At 35.0% G+C, this 17,397-nt stretch overlaps 1 protein-coding gene across 1 annotated transcript in view; it reads left to right on the top strand.

Annotated features, from left to right (window-relative positions):
- Positions 1–17,088: 17,088 nt before the first annotated feature.
- Positions 17,089–17,397, top strand: part of LOC124368503 (aminopeptidase N-like) — a 46,539-nt gene continuing 46,230 nt past the window's right edge. The window contains exon 1 of the mRNA XM_046825750.1: positions 17,089–17,250. Coding sequence (XP_046681706.1) covers positions 17,092–17,250 — 159 coding nt within the window. The 5' untranslated portion in view covers positions 17,089–17,091. The remainder of the gene's footprint in view (positions 17,251–17,397) is intronic.

Below are 17,397 nucleotides of genomic sequence, written 5' to 3'. Positions count from 1 at the left end.
TATAACTTTGAAAATCTTGTATTGTTAATGAGCAAGAATTGGGCCTAAAACTGAAGAATGGGGTAGGTACTCAGTATTTAAGAAGAATATTTCTTAAACGATTCTCTGAAGTTTTTACTATTTGTAAAAGATTATATTTTGACTAGGGAATGGCTATTCCTCTCAGTTGTTATAAATGTAATAGTTACTTTGATTTATTATGAACCTCATATTTAACTCATGAGATTTTTTATTCTAGGAATAAAGTAATATCCGTACTGTCGTAAAGGTATTAGGTATCACATTTTTCAACTTATTTTAAAATGTAGTAAATCTCCAAAGATAATATAATAACTCAGTTAATGCCAAGAAGAATTATAAAATTATACAAAAGGGTTGATCGCATATTAGGATGTTCAAGCTCAAAATGTCCTTTCAGCGTAAATATTGTCATTTTCTAATATAATCGCAAATTTTGGAACATGGTACCCCGTGTTACTTGTACTGTTTAAGTCTTATAATATATGCACTGTAAAATATCAGTCTTTTTTTAAGTTTGTCACTTTTTAAACAGATTATTTTTTTATTCTATTGGTCGTCACAAAAGCATACTTTTTATGGCCGTCACTACAAGATAACAATAAAATTAAGTCGTGTGGCGATAAGCTATAAACGTTTTTATACGGGATATTAAAATTTTATAAAGCTGTACAACAGCTTGAACATACTATTGAGGTAAAAAGGACTGAACTACCAAGTGAAACGGTTAACAGGTTATTGGATAACAGGGTTTTCTCGTTGTTGCTTCACCCATGTATGCTCATAAGCTGCTTTAAACTCAAAATCTCCTCATCACTTCCTTAATCTATGAATCAGCATTAGAACTGAAATCAATGTTTCACAAAGACTCTCTAGTATTAAGTGACAGTTTTATTTTTACAGTACCATTACAGTTTATATAGTTATAATATTAGATAAATCTTTGACAAACATTGTGAACTGCACCAACAAGCGAAAAAATTGATTGTTCAGCAAGCTTTTCAAGCCAGCCGATAGGTATTAACGATGCAATTTCGTGCGCAAATTCGCGTTCCGCACTTTCTGAATTCTTACAAATACATATTTTAAATGCATCAATGATAAGTTTCAACAGTTCAACTGCCCTTAACTTCTTTTTTGCCAGATCAATGATAGTTTGAGATCTCATTTGATTTGTTTCTCCATACTGTATCTCAGAAACAGTCTCATCTACGGGAAGATATGCGAGTCCTTCAGGTGCAATCTTGGGAACAGGGGACAGGACATCCGGCAGCGCAGCTGAGACAGCCGCTAGACCGATAACCTAAAACAACATAAAAATAATAAAACAATGGCATTTTTAAGTCCTTAACTTAATGTTATAGTATCTGGTTCATACAGGCCGCGCTGGAGGCAATTAATTTTACATCCAAACCTTCTCGGCAGGTCATTGTCATAAGAAAATAGTTTATTTCGGCAAATTTTCTAATTTGAATGATAATTAATGAAAAATTTTGTGAGTTTGATCCTTGAACTCGGAGAGTGCAACCTTTATATATATATATATATATATATATATATATATATAAGCCTTCAAATAGCTAATAGGAATTATTGAAATCTATTCACCCAAATAAAATTACATTTTTTACTGGTATCTCCTGGTTGACAGTAAGGTTGCACTCTGATATATATATATATATATATATATATATATATATATATATATATATATATATATATATATATAAGCCTTCAAATAGCTAATAGGAATTATTGAAATCTATTCACCCAAATAAAATTACATTTTTTACTGGTATCTCCTGGTTGACAGTAAGGTTGCACTCTGATATATATATATATATATATATATATATATATATATATATATATATATATATATGTATATATATATATATATATATATGTATATATATATATCTGATCATATTTTTCATTCTAGAGTTTGTAGCTTAATATGCTATTTTTATTTTAAATATTGAAATCACACTCATGTTTATGAATGGAAATTTTTATTTATGCAATATTACATGTGTAAAGTATGTATAAACTGGTTGATCACAATCAATTTTCATGATGTTTCTTTCCGAGTTTGGTATGTTTACAACATGTTTGTAAACACACCGGCTCTCACCTCCCTTACAGTATAATTCGTTCATGATACAAGTTTTATATCTTCTTCACTCATTTCTATACATTTATCACTTTGACAAATAATAGCACCAAGTCTTGAGTGTTCCATCGATTCCTAATTTATAGCATTTTGAACAATCCCATACATTTGTGGCACAAGATTACCACATAGTAGAGTTTGTCTGGTTGTAATGAAAAAATGTTGTCGTAGACCCAGATTATTCCAGAGCTCTTTATTTTAAGATAGCCAAAAGTGTGCTGGTCGAGATAATAACCCAGTTCATACATACCTTCATACACCTTCCACCTGAAAGTCTAGACATTAACCGTCCTGAAGGGGTAAGGCTGTGGCTCTCAAACCAAGGATCCAGGTCGAGGGTTCGATTCCTGGGGAGGCCAGTAACAATTTTCAAACAGTCTTAGGCATTTCTACCTAACATTTTTCAGTACAACTGATTACAATTCCGTCATAATAACCCTCTTAAATAGTTGTCAACTCTTTTACAGACTATAACGGGATGACAGCGTAAGTCGTCAGCACCAAAAAATATTCCTCGGACACAGCTCAACCAGCATCAGATATGGACATTTGTCAACGTTTCAGATATGCAATAAAACAGGGAAAGTAATAGAAATAATAAGGAAAATAATGCTTGGTACAAAGATAATTCCATCAAAACTTATGTTTTCTACGTTTACATGTAGGATGGGTAGACCAATGACATGAACAGCTCTTTCAGGGGCAACACAATTTCCCATCTTGCTCTAAATTGGTAAAACTTGCAAAGCTACCCCCAAAAAAGCCTAGTCGTGTTACCAATAAGCAACCAAGGTATTAAGTCAAACCCTACCATGCACAGTCTGAGAAGACTAAATGCACCTGTATGACGAAAACTCGATATTAGTAGTTTTAACATTGTACATTGCAGTAGGAGGACAAGTTTCAGTAACTGGTTAGGCAAATGTTATTGTATGTATACCACTCAATTCTGCTTGGCATAATAACTCTAATCACTGCGTGAAATTGAGACAAATGTATCTTCGTCTCTTTTGCAGATCTAGTAAAATTTAGAGACTTCCTCAGTGTGGAACAAATGATAGTCATTGTTGTGTTATTATCAATAAAAATCATCAACCCAAACAATCTAGTCAGAAAATTTGGTTTAAACTAAGCTCTACTGATAATAATTCCTCATCAGCTAGTAAATGTGTTAATAATTTAGAATTTATTTACAAGCAGTGTGACACAAACTGTGACTTCAACCAGTCAGATATTTCAATAAACCAAAATTACAATCAAACAATAAATAATACACTTTAAGTGTAATACATTAATATAATTGCTCAAAAAATTAATACAACATCATAAATATGATCCTGGATGAAAATAATAAACTTTGCGTACAGAAACCTGGCAAAATGATTTGAATTCAAATTGCACTCACTGTAAAATTTATATGCAGGCTGCTTGCTTCACCACAAAAACAACTATTCTTGGTGGAGTCGCAGTTTCTGCCAACAGGTTCTTTCTATCACGTTTCTTAAATACAAGAAATAAAAGAACTTTCACGTGAAATGCATATAGCGTGCACTGCAATCTCAATACGAAGTATAAAGCTAACTTGGTAGTTTTGTACAGTTCTCCAGGTGGTGACTTTAAATATTTTCTTAAAGCCATCTACAAAACTGTTATTTGTAGGAATGTTAATATTAATTTCCTTGACAGCAGTGTAAGAGCAGAATGTTGCTATTGGACATTTCCTCATTACAAACACACGACAAACAAAAAGCAAAGGTTGTTTGGGTTTCATGATCTTCCCTACAAGATCCAGTAAAACACTAAAAGCCTAATGATAATATTCTCACTAATATACTGTAGAACCACAAAATAAACTGACTTAAAACTTACATAGTTTATCTACCACTATGCCCAAATGTTTCAGTTTAAAAACACAAAAAATGAACCGGAAGGTAAGATGATCACTAATCGTTATTTTTACGGAAGTCTATGAAATATTTCTACAAGTATTTTGTTTGAAGGCTGGGACGAAGTGTACTCTGCTTTTGAAGACAAATCTTATATATTTTGATTTATTTTGAAACACTGTTTCTCCGCTTGTTAAGAAAAAAGTTAAGTCTTTAAGAAGAAAAGAAAAGTTAAACTGCATAACACCAGATTTCCGAAGTATTATTTTTCTTTTTTTTTTGAACGGCAGATTTTACCTCTGGCGCATTTGGAGGCAAGTGAAATAAAAATGCTGCTAAGCAAAATTTAAATACCAAGTTTCTACGAGAAAGAGAAAAATATTACGACAAATTAATTTTGAACTCAAAATCTCACTAAAGTTATATGGGATTTGTAAATAACACTCTGCGGAAGAAAACTTAAAGTCTTATGGTAATATTTTAAGAACTCATTAATGGGTTCAAAACCAGAGATTGAATGCAAGTTGCAGCTTACTTTAATGATTTTGTTCGCAAATATCGGAGGACAAAATGCAACAAATCCAGGTTGTATTGCCTGATACACGACGCTCATGTCTCCCAGTCCTATGCACAGCATGGTTATAAGAAAGGTGACTGTCTCTGACCTACGGATGTTGGTACGAATGAAAGATATGGTCTGTGGCTTAGATGAACATCGAAACATCCGATGATAGAGACTATATCACTTATTTACTTAACGTATGTTTAAACTCTGGCGTTATCTAAACATCAGTAAAGCAATTTCCATTTTTAAATTCAGAGATTCTCTTTTAGAAGATAATTACAGACCAATATCGATTTTACCATTTTTCACTACGGTCATAGACAATGATGAGCTTGCAGCTCGTAGAATATCTCAAAACACACACACACACACACACACACACACACACACACACACACACACACACAGAGAGAGAGAGAGAGAGAGAGAGAGAGAGAGAGACACACACATACAAGATCTATACAAAAATTGTACGTTGAGCATCAGCATGGCTTTGTAAGGAGCAAATCAACTGCTTCAAATTTCATAATATTTTAAATAATATTTGAATTCATACATTCCACTATCTTCACTTGAGAAAATATTGTCTTCAATGGGTAAATTTAGTGACCTCAGCAAATATGTTTATAGTGTGCCGCATAATGCGTTGCTGAGCAGACTTGAATCATACGGTGTGCGCGGCTATGCCCTTAATTTTCTCAGAATCCTATCTGAGTAACAGAATCCAACCAGTAGCAGTTGTAGTTTAATAGAGCGTCTGCTATTAGTAGTGTTTCCCAAGGGTCTATTTTGAGCCCTATACTTTGCACTATTTATATGAAAGACCTCCAACTATATGTTCATGAAAGTCGAGCAGTTATGTATGTTAATAATTGGTCTTTTCATATGTCTGATTGTACTTTATCGGAGAGAGTCTGCTCGAGTGAAGATAACACTATAGAAGAAACATAATGAATTGAACTGAATTGAAAATAACTTGATTAATAAAGTATACAGTGGTAGACATTGAAAGGCGTTATTAGAATAAACTTAAACTTAAAAACTAAAATTAAAACACACACACACACACACACACACACACACACACACACACACACATATATATATATATATATATACATACATATATATATATACATACATATTGATCAAATATATATAGTATATTATAAAACTTAAATTTATTATAGTTCAGCTAATCCATACAATGGTTTCTCAATTAAATACAGGTTTAGCTGTTTTTAATTTTTTTAAGTTATCAATGCCTCTTATTCCACAGGAAGCCTCGATAAAAATTTTGCACCTGCGCTTGATGTTTTTTTTATTGGCGAGTTTTAACCTGTAGGAACGAATGGCAATTTCTTTTCTATGTCTGTTAAAATAAGTATATCTGTCTCCTATCATTAGAATTAAACTATCATTACATAATTGTTTAACATGTAGAGTGGTATGAAACACATAAAGACTGCAGACAGTCATAATGCCCAAGTGAGAAAAATGTTGGCGAACTGAAACGTCAACATTTAGATTCATCATGGTTCTTATAGCTCTTTTTTTAAAGAAGAATTCTATCTAAGTTCTGCTTCGATGTACCATAATAAATAGCAATAATAAAGGCAACAGATGATTGGACTAGTGCATAATAGACTGCCTTTAATATATTACTTGAACGAAATTTGGGCATTCGGTAAGTAAATAGCATATACTCCTGAAGTAACTTTACTTACTATATGGTCAATGTGGAGATTCCATGTCAAGTTTTCAAAACTTGATTATTAATATTTATTACTGGATCAATGGTTTTTTTTTTTTAATTTTCCCTGTTCATAACATGATAAAATTGGTTTTACTTGCATCTAATAATAAATTATGGTTGCTTAAATAATTGTTTATACTTAATGGACTTAGAATTGTATTATTTTCTAAATTATTTAATGATTTTTCACTAATATTTAAACTAGCATCATCTGGATTTTTGAATTTTAAGCTTTTCATCCGTCATTTATTATTAAGCATGATTTTACTGATTTGAGTTCATTGAAATATCTGAATTCAAATAAATTTCTAGGCCTCCATATCAATGTTAATCTTAATTGGGATCTTGGATCACGCATGTAAACGGGTTCACACAATGTGCTATGCTCTGGGCCGTTTTTTTCCCAAGTGTGTAGCACAGTGGTATTTCTTGCAGTGTGCCATGTAAATGTAGAGGCGGTTTTATGTTATGGAATAATTTTCTGAGGATTGGCAAGTCAAAGTGGTTTTAGTAGACTTTGCAGAACCAGATCCTTAAGAACCTTGTGAACAGCAGGACCTGTATAAAGTACTGTTCGCAGAGTTTAATGTAATAGTATTTGTTGGGGTACGAGTATTGCATGTTTGTCACATCACATCCCGATATATTCCCCAAGAACGGAGTTTTTCATTTGTACCGTACAAGAGGTAGGGAACAGCTTTCAGTGCCTTTTCACTGCACACGTAATTACAAAAAATGACCATTATACCTAGACGTCAATTTTTTTAATAGATCACCAAACGAACTAAACACTATATATGAAGCAGTTGCCTTTAAAAATAAGTTACTTTAAAAACGGGGACTATTTTATATATATAAATGTTTCTATGACATCAATACATTAAATGTAATGAGGTAAAAATCCTCCTAATGGCACAAAGTTTACTATTAGTTAGTTTTACGTTTTATTGTTTCTCATTAATGACTTTGATTTACAGTTATGTGGATTTTATTGTACATTGATGAACGTTTTCATACTGTATATACATTTTGAATTAAACGAATAAAATATTATTTATTATAAAAAAGCTCTGCCATAGCAGGCTACGACTAGTGCTGGATAAAACCAAAGCCACCGTGTCACACAGCATCGTGTCGTTTAATAAGACAACCAATGGTTTCTTTGGGATATTGACTACACTGTGTTACACACGTAGTACTCTATAACCCAGCACTATATCAGGCATCTGAATATCTTCTTTCCTTCATTGTTCTCCGTAATCTTATTGAAAGTCAGTTGATTCTAACTGGACTAACTGATCATAATCCAAAACTGACGTCCCGAAGATACCGATAACTCTCATGGTGAGTAACGTTGCATCTAGACTCTCTTAGGGTACGCGCATAGTGAGGAGGTGAAGGTGGAGGTGTAGCTGGATGTGTAGGTGCAGGTGGAGGTACAGATGGAGGTAGCATCGTTATAGTGCAGGAGGTTTTACCTCGCCGTCTAGCTCGCCGCCTCGCAGCTCTTTCCTCCCCCAAACACACGCGTCAACACAAGCAGTCGAGTGTTGTTTCTATCCATTAATCACAGTGGTAGCTTTTTTGCCTATTGCAACAATTTTCTCTGTCAGTGATGATAAGTGAAGATAGTGATGATAGCGATGATATGTCTTCAGCATGTAAGTGGTGGCTTACGGGAAACGTTAAGTAATCGAACATTTAGTGCACATCCTGTTAATCAAGTGCGACAGGAACTAGGTGAATATCATCATCTTTTTCATGAACTAAAAAAATTATCCTGAGAAGTTTCAAAATTATTTGCGAATGACTCCTGAAACGTTTAAGTACATATGTGAAACCATTTCTCCAAAGTTGGAGAGTTGTACAAAATACTGCAACTTGCATGTTAACCCTATCGGTCCAAAAAGAACAGGCTTGTACTGACTATAAGGTAAGTTACAAGTACCTTCTGCCTGCAATTGCACATGTTCTGTAAGTTAAAAAGTATATGCTTTGTTAAAGATAAACAGTGTAAATTTAAAATAAAAAATTATATGTATTGAAGTAAAATCAATAAAATTGTGCCAGAAATAAATTTTCATATATTCTTCTGTTATTTAATTCTCGAATTTGTTTGTTGTATGTAAAAATGAAGTTGGTAATAAGAAAGCAATTCCAGTTCATGAAAAATACAATTTATTGGTAAAATGATAGTAACTAACAGGGATCTTTTCAAAGTAAAATACAAACGAAAGATATTAATGTACGCTACATAAAAATGCTGCAAATGTTTGAAAATGTTTATAATAGTAGGCCTAACATAATCTTAAAAAATGGTATTATTAAGTAAATTTGCGCAAAGGAAAAATAGTAGTTACTTATAAAAAACGTAAAGAACTATTAAACTGTCATTAATTTATCGCCAGCTGAACGGCATTACAAAGACATTTTTAAAAGTGAGTTGTACTCGGGAACATATGTTTCGCCGCCATCCTGGTTGTAGTTCAATGGTGAAGTCACGTCGCGGACCAGCTGTGCGAAGGTGATGGTGATGGTGATGCCATGGTACTAGGAGAGGAACTGTCGTAGGGACTGTAGCGATGAGAGCTTGTACTGTGGTCTACTGACGTAGGTCTAGTGACAGTTGATGTAGTTGTTGAGAAATTGATGATGGTGGTTCGGGTGAGTATGCCATGTCAAAAAGAATTTCTTGAACTTTCATCCTGAACAACATTTTCTTTCTAGGATTCAGGTTTTTAACATGGGGTAGCAGTGAGTTGAAGAACCCAACATCCTCGTCATTTGCCCTGTCCTCACTTTTCTGTTGCTTTAACTTCAACTTTTCTTTCTCCAACTGCACTAATTCCCGTCCAATAGCTGCCTTGTGTCGTGATTCTTTTTTTTAAATCCTGTTCTTGTGATCAGGTCATTCGTATTAAATCTTGGTGGCATTGCAGGGCGTGATGCATGAGATTTCTGCTGCTGGCGTGATTCACTCTCCGGCGCCGGTACTATTGTCAGATTCTCTGTGTCCAACTGTGGATTGTCAGGTTCATCACATTCTTGGCCTATCTCGGTCACTTCTTCCGACTCCTCTTCGTTTAGGTCGTGGTCTGAGTCATCTGCTATTACATCTGCAAGGTTTTCCTGTTGATTTGCGGGGCAAAAACTGGTCTTTGAGAAAACGCCATGCTGTCGTAATATTTCCATGTGGGTGTTTCTGGTGCTGCAGCTCCAGACTTAATTGTTTTGGAAAATTGTTTTCTGAATTCTTGCCTCAAGTTCTTCCAAATTTGCTTCACAACTTTATCTGGAACAAAACACGAAAACGTAAACGACTAATATTTTTAATATTATGTTTTTGGTTATATTGTGTGTTCTTTGGTTGCAGGTACTTGGCAACTGGAAGCAGTTTTTAAAACTCTTGGATTTTCATTTCGAATGGGAGACAATACAGTGGGCAAAATCGTTAAGAATGTGTGCAAAACTGTTATGGGAGACGTTCCAACCAGGAGCATATGCCAGTTTCCAACTATTGAAGATTATGAGCAAGTTTTGCAAAAAGATTCTATGAGATTTGGAAATTCCCACACTGTATCGGAGCGTTGGACGGTAAACACTGTCGAATAAAATGCCCAGCGCATTCAGGGTCTATGTACTTCAATTATAAGAAGACTTTTTCAATTGTTCTATAGGGTGTTGCGGATGACCATTACAAGTTTATATTTATTGATGTTGGCGGTTTTCGGCAAACAAAGCGATGGGGGAACCTTGAGGGCGTCAGATTTTGGAAGGTTGTTGGAACAAAACAAATTGTGTATTCCCGAAGAAAAAGTGTTTGCCTGACAGCATTATAAAAGTTCCACACGTTTTTTATTGCAGATGAAGCGTATCCTTGCGCGAGAATCTCATGAAACCTTATTCGAAAAAAGCTCTTGGGGATGCAGAAGAAGTGTATAATAAACGGCTATCAAGTGCTAGAAAAACCATTGAGTGTGCCTTTGGCATTCTGTTTGCTAAGTGGCGGATATTAAGTGGTTACATTGAAACCTTGCCTGAGACTGCAGACGATATAATAAAGGCTGCATGCGTTTTACACAATATAATCATAAACAAAGACGGATACTGCGGTGTACATGAGTCAGAACTCCTGCCTTTCCTACTGAACTGAACTTACAACCATTGGGTAGATCTGGGAAATGCTACATCTAATCGAGCCAAAGAAGTTAGAAATAGTTTCAAGGAATTATTTTGTAAACAATCCGTAATCAAGATAATACTTAGTTGCAACTGTGTGTCCTTGTTTATAGTTCATTAAAGATTTCATTCGCAAGTTTCTAATTTTTACCTTATTTCAAACCTTTTACTTACTAATGTTAGATAAAAAATATATTAATTAATTAGAAAGTCTGCTATGGATACTTTTACATTACACTTTAAACTGAATATCCCACATAAAACAGCAAAGCTGGTTTAAGTTTAAATTTAAAGTTTTTTAGTTACCTGTAACTTTTAGTTCTTTCGCAATTTCCTTCCATTCATTCCTTGTCCAGAACGTGACGATTGTGATGTTGCTTGTGTCTCTTGTCCCACAAGGCTGGACGATTTTGGACAGCAATAATAATATCTTCCTTCATTTCGGATAACAGGTTATCAAAAACTAACAGAAACCAACAAGCGGAACTAAACGTTGACTTGGGTGAAAGCAGACTGAAGGGTAGTGGCGGGGTGTACCGGGAGAGGGGGGTTGGGGGGTGCGTGGCCTTGAGTGGACCAATCACGTTAAAGCAGCGAGCAAAGCCGCGAGCTAGGCAGCGAGGTAAATCAAACTAGTTTGTTTTCGAAAAACATCCTGCTAGGCCTCCTTGTAAGTGGCGAGCTACACCTCTACCGCGGACCTGCTCACCATGCGCGCACGCATTTAACCTAATGGAAATTGTTTTACCTCGCCGTTAACGGCGACCTGCACCTACACCTACACCTCCACCTTCACCTCCTCACTATGCGCGTACCCTTAGTGATATGGACATTCCATAAAACTGTGGCATTCTCACTAACACAAACTTTTCTGCAAGTCTTTAGTAAACTGTTTTTTTTTCTGTTCCGTGTTCGTACGTCCGAGCCTAGGCTACCTCCGTAACCCAATCAGAATGGGACTCTAATGCAACAATGTCTCGTTCCTTATGACTTCGACAACATTACCCACCAATCATCAAATCGAATAAATCAGGCGTGAGTTGTGCTCGTCAATGAGTAGTTGTTGTTTTGAGAGCGGTTAATAACGAGGAAGGAGCTCTGCTGGTATTTCAAAGTGAATGTCACGACTCTACTGTGACCCTACACCATTCACGTTTCGCAACCAAGAAGCACACATTTCTTTCCCAAGGTCTGCGTGGCAGCCGTGACTTCCTCGTCCTTCTTAACTTAGTCGACTAATACAATAATGAAAAGTTAATTTGCCGAAAAAGCTTCTACACTGATTTTGTCTGCTCTACCCGATCCTGACTTCCACAAACCTAAAATTAAAAGCCCGATCGGTGGAATATCCAACACAAAAATTGCAGTGTCACTTTGTTAAACTCTTTAGCTATATATAAATACGATATTTGATGATACGTAATTCTAAAGAAGTAATACGCTTATGAATTACATTATCATATTATTTTGAAACACTATACTAAATCCTTCAAGATTGGTCGAATTCATGTTCTAGGATCATCTGTAAAATCGTTTTGGCTGTATCATAATGGATTTAGTTCAAGTTCGTAATATTAGATATTATAAACCTTTAGCATGAGATTTAAAATACTTATATAGGGAATTAGCAGTGGCCAACTCAGATCTTTCGTCGCAAGATCATGTAAACTGTTACTAGGAGTGTGTTTGAAGAGAGCATATAGAAGCTCAAGGGATACAATATTCCAAGGTTTGTGAAAAATAAAACATTCTAAAGCCACAATATATACACAGGTACTTGATAAATGCTAAGGCTGACCAATCTCTAACTCTTCCGTACTGATAAAACAAATTAGACTGTTATCAGAATCGTGCCAAAATTACTAACATAATAACTATGCGTAAAGGAATTCATAAACTTACAACAAAGAGTTGATACATGCTGAGGCTAGCGAAGGAAGAACTGTGTGATTGGGATTGAATTTATATGTAAAAATAATTAACCGTAAAGCACTTGAAGTTTATTTGAAAGATAGTGCGCTCTGAAACTAATTTCATTATACGTTCCTAGGAAAATAGTTTCTAGTGAAAGCACTCTGTATTTTATCTTTAAACAAGTAATTAAAATGTAATCAAAGAGAGCACTACTTTAAGCACTAAGAAAGTAAGGTTAATTAGATTTAAGTACGTTTCATCTACTTTGTAACTATAAAATGTTTAATGTTTCACGCAACTTATTTGGTAATGTCCGATGATAATTTGGGCTGTTTTTCCGTCAGATGCTTTTTGTAAACAGATCGAGATTGAAAAAAAATAAACAGTTTATCTTTGTCCTGAGAGCACATGGCCTGCCAGTTTCTTTTATAAGTAACGCCAAGGTTCTATAGTTTTTTTCATCCCGAAGAATGAATCCTAGAGAACATTCTAATACATCCTAGGACTAGAAACAGGGACATCGCCGATCACACTGTCCTAAATGGGAACTTTTTCCAAATATTGTTGAGCTCAATGCTGTGCATAATTCTTCACCAGGCCAGCTTGAACACTACAGCAGGGGTTTAATGTAATATATTTTAGTATTTGGTCTGATGTCTGTAAGAATCCTTGAAATCAATAAGGATAATTGGGCAAAACCCGTCATTACTTACACTGAGGACAAACGAGCTACGGTCTGCCATATACTGATGCTTGTTTAACCATTGCTAAATAAGGCCGGGAACGCATTTTGCTGTTTTGCCGATCGGATTTTTAACGTCGCTGCTCTAAAATAATAATCGTTTACACCCTGGGCAGTAAAATATCCGTAGGTGTCTAAATGCCACACGAATCGAGCATTGACCACCGTGCAAGAGAAGTTTGTCTATTTTTATTTGTAATTTTATAATATTTCAAATGCTGCACTTAGGAGGAAGGTGAAGTGGAGCTAAACGCAACACTCGCATTGAATATTTAGTAAGTTTCAAGTCTGAAGAGTAGTATTAAACTTCAGAAAATTGTCTTCTCTTTCTGTGCTACATGGTGTTGGTGACCTGCGCCGAGCGCTGTGGGAACTGAGCGCCGAACTGAAACCTTGCACTAAGCGCCGAACTGAAACCTTGCACTGAGCGCCAAATTCAAGTAAACAGACGAAGGTACCCAGCGCCATAGTGGTCAGCTATGTTCAGGTTCAGAACACATACTAAATTTATTCCTTGTATTTTTAACTCTTTGTTTGGCAGTATATAGTGATTGTCACACGAATGAGAGTATCCGCACTCAGGATGATGCGGCTAAATGTACGTATGCCATGTACATGGTTAATTGTACTGTCTAATTTAATATAGAGAAATAGTAATGTACTATTTATAGTTCTTTATTTTCAATATGTAAGCAGTAGAGTATGGTTTAGTTCTATGTGGTAGAGAGAGAGAGAACTTGTATTTCAAATTTAAAATCTTTTCTCATAATTCAATAATAATTCTTAAAAATTGAAATAAAGGGCAATAAGTGATACGATGCTTATAGAAGTGTAAAGCTTATATATTTGCAGAGGCCAATAATCTTTTTCATTTATGTAAATAAAAACCTGTGGTTCCTAGACCTGGCAATCATGCTAAAAGTGATGGTCTTCGTCTCGCACACTTCAGATTTACTGCTCTTTACATCTCCCGAATAGACACACAGAAAGATAATAACCAAATTAACAGAACGCAAACAATGCACATCATACACACTGAACCAACCATATGTGGCATTCATATGTGGTTGCTGATAATATCTTTCTTTCATTAACTTTTTTCATGTAATGGTCTTTAATTTCAGTCAACTAACAACGTAAAATCATTTCGCTGAATAATCATAGTATGAAAATTAATGAACCTTTGTATATATTTTTGTACATTGCAAAATGTATTAATGCTAAGAGAAACAATGGCTATATTTTTATCGCCAGGTTAATAATAAGTGAAGCCTACAGTAAATGTTGCATACTTTTATTTACAAAATATTTTGAATGGCATAAAAAGGCGTTACAATATTATTTAACCTGTTTTAAGCTGATTTTCTCAATCTTTTCCCCTTCTATTTTCTTATCTTCACTTTTCCTTTACTAAATTATTGATTTTATAAAGGAGTACATTAAGAAAATATTATTCAATAAAGTGGAGAAATGGGCATGATGTATAACATATGCCAATACTGCAGGTTCAATAGCTGCAGGTGCTGTTTTACTATAATTTCGATGAAAACACCAGAAATGCACCTGATAAAAGTTTTGTAAAACATTCAACCTTTTAATTATATCATAAATATCAACACAGCAATCTCTAACCATTTTTCATTCGGCATTTATTAATAATTTCAAAATATAGGCTAATTAAAAATAATCGTACAACCTTCTTACATAGCCTTTAGATTGACCAATTCCAATCTGAAAAATTATTAATTTAGAAAGATGAAGCAACAAGTCTACCTCTAACAAATTTTAAAGCCCTAAAACAGGAAGAATTTAACTGCAATTATATAACCCTGCATTAAATAGATTGTAGGCACAAGAAAATTGTCATGGTTTCAACAGCTTACTATTAACAAGTTTACTATTATGAGCAATTTACAGTTAGATTACCTTTAAAAAATTAGTTATCAAGAGAAACTTTGAGGACTTCACATCTGATAGCTTCACCAAGGAATTCTGTTGTGGTATTAGCGTGCAGCCTTCAACCTTAGTTAAAGAACACAAAACTTAATAAAGAGGTACTGTACTGTACATTCAGACTTAGCGAAGATATACTACAACTTACCAAAAATATGTGGATTCTTGGAAAGTAAAACTGCATTACGATGCGACATTAAAATGTTGGAACAATAGACATCTAAACAGAATAAAAAGTTGTTTTGATTTGTTGACCCGGCAAATTTCGGCTTTTCAATAAAGATACATGAAGGGTTTAGAAAAGCACTAATTGTAAAACCTAAGTATATGGTTTGAACCATTAACAGCTAAGTTTTCTAACCAATTAAGTTTACCATATGAAACATTAATAATTCTAAACCTGAACACAATCAAATTCACGAGAACGCACCCGTCGATTCTGTTGAGTGGTAAGAAACCTTCTCGAAAATAATTATGATTTTAGGCATAAAAATTGACCATATATCTTTCTTTCTTATAGTACAAAACCTTTGGATACATGGCATACCACGGAATAATACATCTCACATTTCCAAATAGAATAAGTCTTTAGAGTTAGGCCTAGTAGGAAATCTAAGAAATTCTACAACTTTCCCCAGATTAATTATGATACATTTTACTAACATAATGACATTAAAACAAATATAGAATACAAAGTCAGGTGTGGCCGAGGGAAAGGAAAACTGCTTAATAAGTGACAGGTGATTTGTCTGTTATGATTCTGTTTTAATTTGCTCAAGGAAAAGTCTGAATGCATGACAAAATCAACCCCATACTTCAATTCGAAAAGTATTGAACACTGCGGTAAGACAGATAAGAAAAATCTGTGGTATACCATTGCGGTAATAGAGTTTCTTCATTCAGTAGTGGATATTAAGTCCAAAGTACTAAATTAACAGGAATTAACTTCGCTTATGTCTGAAAATATGAGGACTCCGTGACAGGATACTGCCAAGAGTGGACATCAGAAACTGCACTGAAAAACTTTCATTGATTTCCACATTTTACACAAGTTCTTGGTAATTAATTATTATTTAGTGCCAAAAACAGAACAAAAGAAACGAGAGTTACAAACTTTGAGCAATGAACTGCTATTTGGTAACCATTTCTATATATAATATATATAATGTCCCAAAACGCATTCTTATGGCAAATGACATTGAGATTTAAAAAAAGACTACTAGGGTTTTAAATAACTTTCGCTATAATACCAACTACAGCGTAAGTAACAATTGACTCGAAATCCACATTACTTTGGCACAAGGATGTTAAATTGGTCTAAATGCTACAATAGTCTGTAACAGTATTTTGAAAATATACTAGGAGTGTAATACGACTTTAGTTATTAAGTTAATCATGCGTGAAACATTTTTCGAAAGACGGACAGTTTGAATGTGTCGGGGAGAGTGTGAGAAACGATGGAATCATAGAGTAAACATATGCAGTTCAAGAATGACATTATAAAACTATGTGAGTGATGAACTTGATATTGTAACAGCACCTGACGACCTTTTGCAGAGATGATTTCATCCTCCATCCATGAATATTTAAATTGATCGTCTCATGTCCCATCCCATCCCACTCTACGGTGAGTTGTCGAGTTAAGATAGCTTTATATGCACGAACCGTCCTTGGAGTAGCAATGTAAAACATTGAAAATTCCGGGAGTAGCTGTTGTTTAACGGTTAGCCAAGAAGGAAAGCCAACACATACATAATTAACACAACAAACGGTGTGGAGCAGTGACGGCCGTGTGACCCTAGCGGTTGTCCGTCAGTAGGTCAGTGCCTGGCCCGGCCCAGCCGGTCCCAGTCCAAGTCCCGGTCCCAGTCCCAGTCAGTATTCAGTAACGGTCCGACAGTCACCATGTACAGATGCGCGGTCGCCACCTCACTGGCCATTGTCGTGCTCACAACTCTCTGCTGGGGGGACTCTCGCATACAGCGCCTACCTACCACCGTCTGGCCGACACAGTACACGCTCTCGGTGCTCACGGACCTACACGGTACCAACTTTACCGGAAATGTGAGTTTACATTATCTACGGTTTCAGTGTTCCTTCGAGCAGGGATCACGGAATAGGAAGTGCAAGGACCATAACCTCGCCTCCCTCACGAAAGTTTAGAACCAACATTCTTCATATTTACGATTTTGATTTAATCCAAATTATTTT

Source organism: Homalodisca vitripennis, chromosome X, assembly GCF_021130785.1.
Source record: "Homalodisca vitripennis isolate AUS2020 chromosome X, UT_GWSS_2.1, whole genome shotgun sequence".
In the NCBI taxonomy this organism is placed as follows: domain Eukaryota; kingdom Metazoa; phylum Arthropoda; class Insecta; order Hemiptera; family Cicadellidae; genus Homalodisca; species Homalodisca vitripennis.
This window is presented reverse-complemented; position numbering and strand designations above follow the sequence as displayed.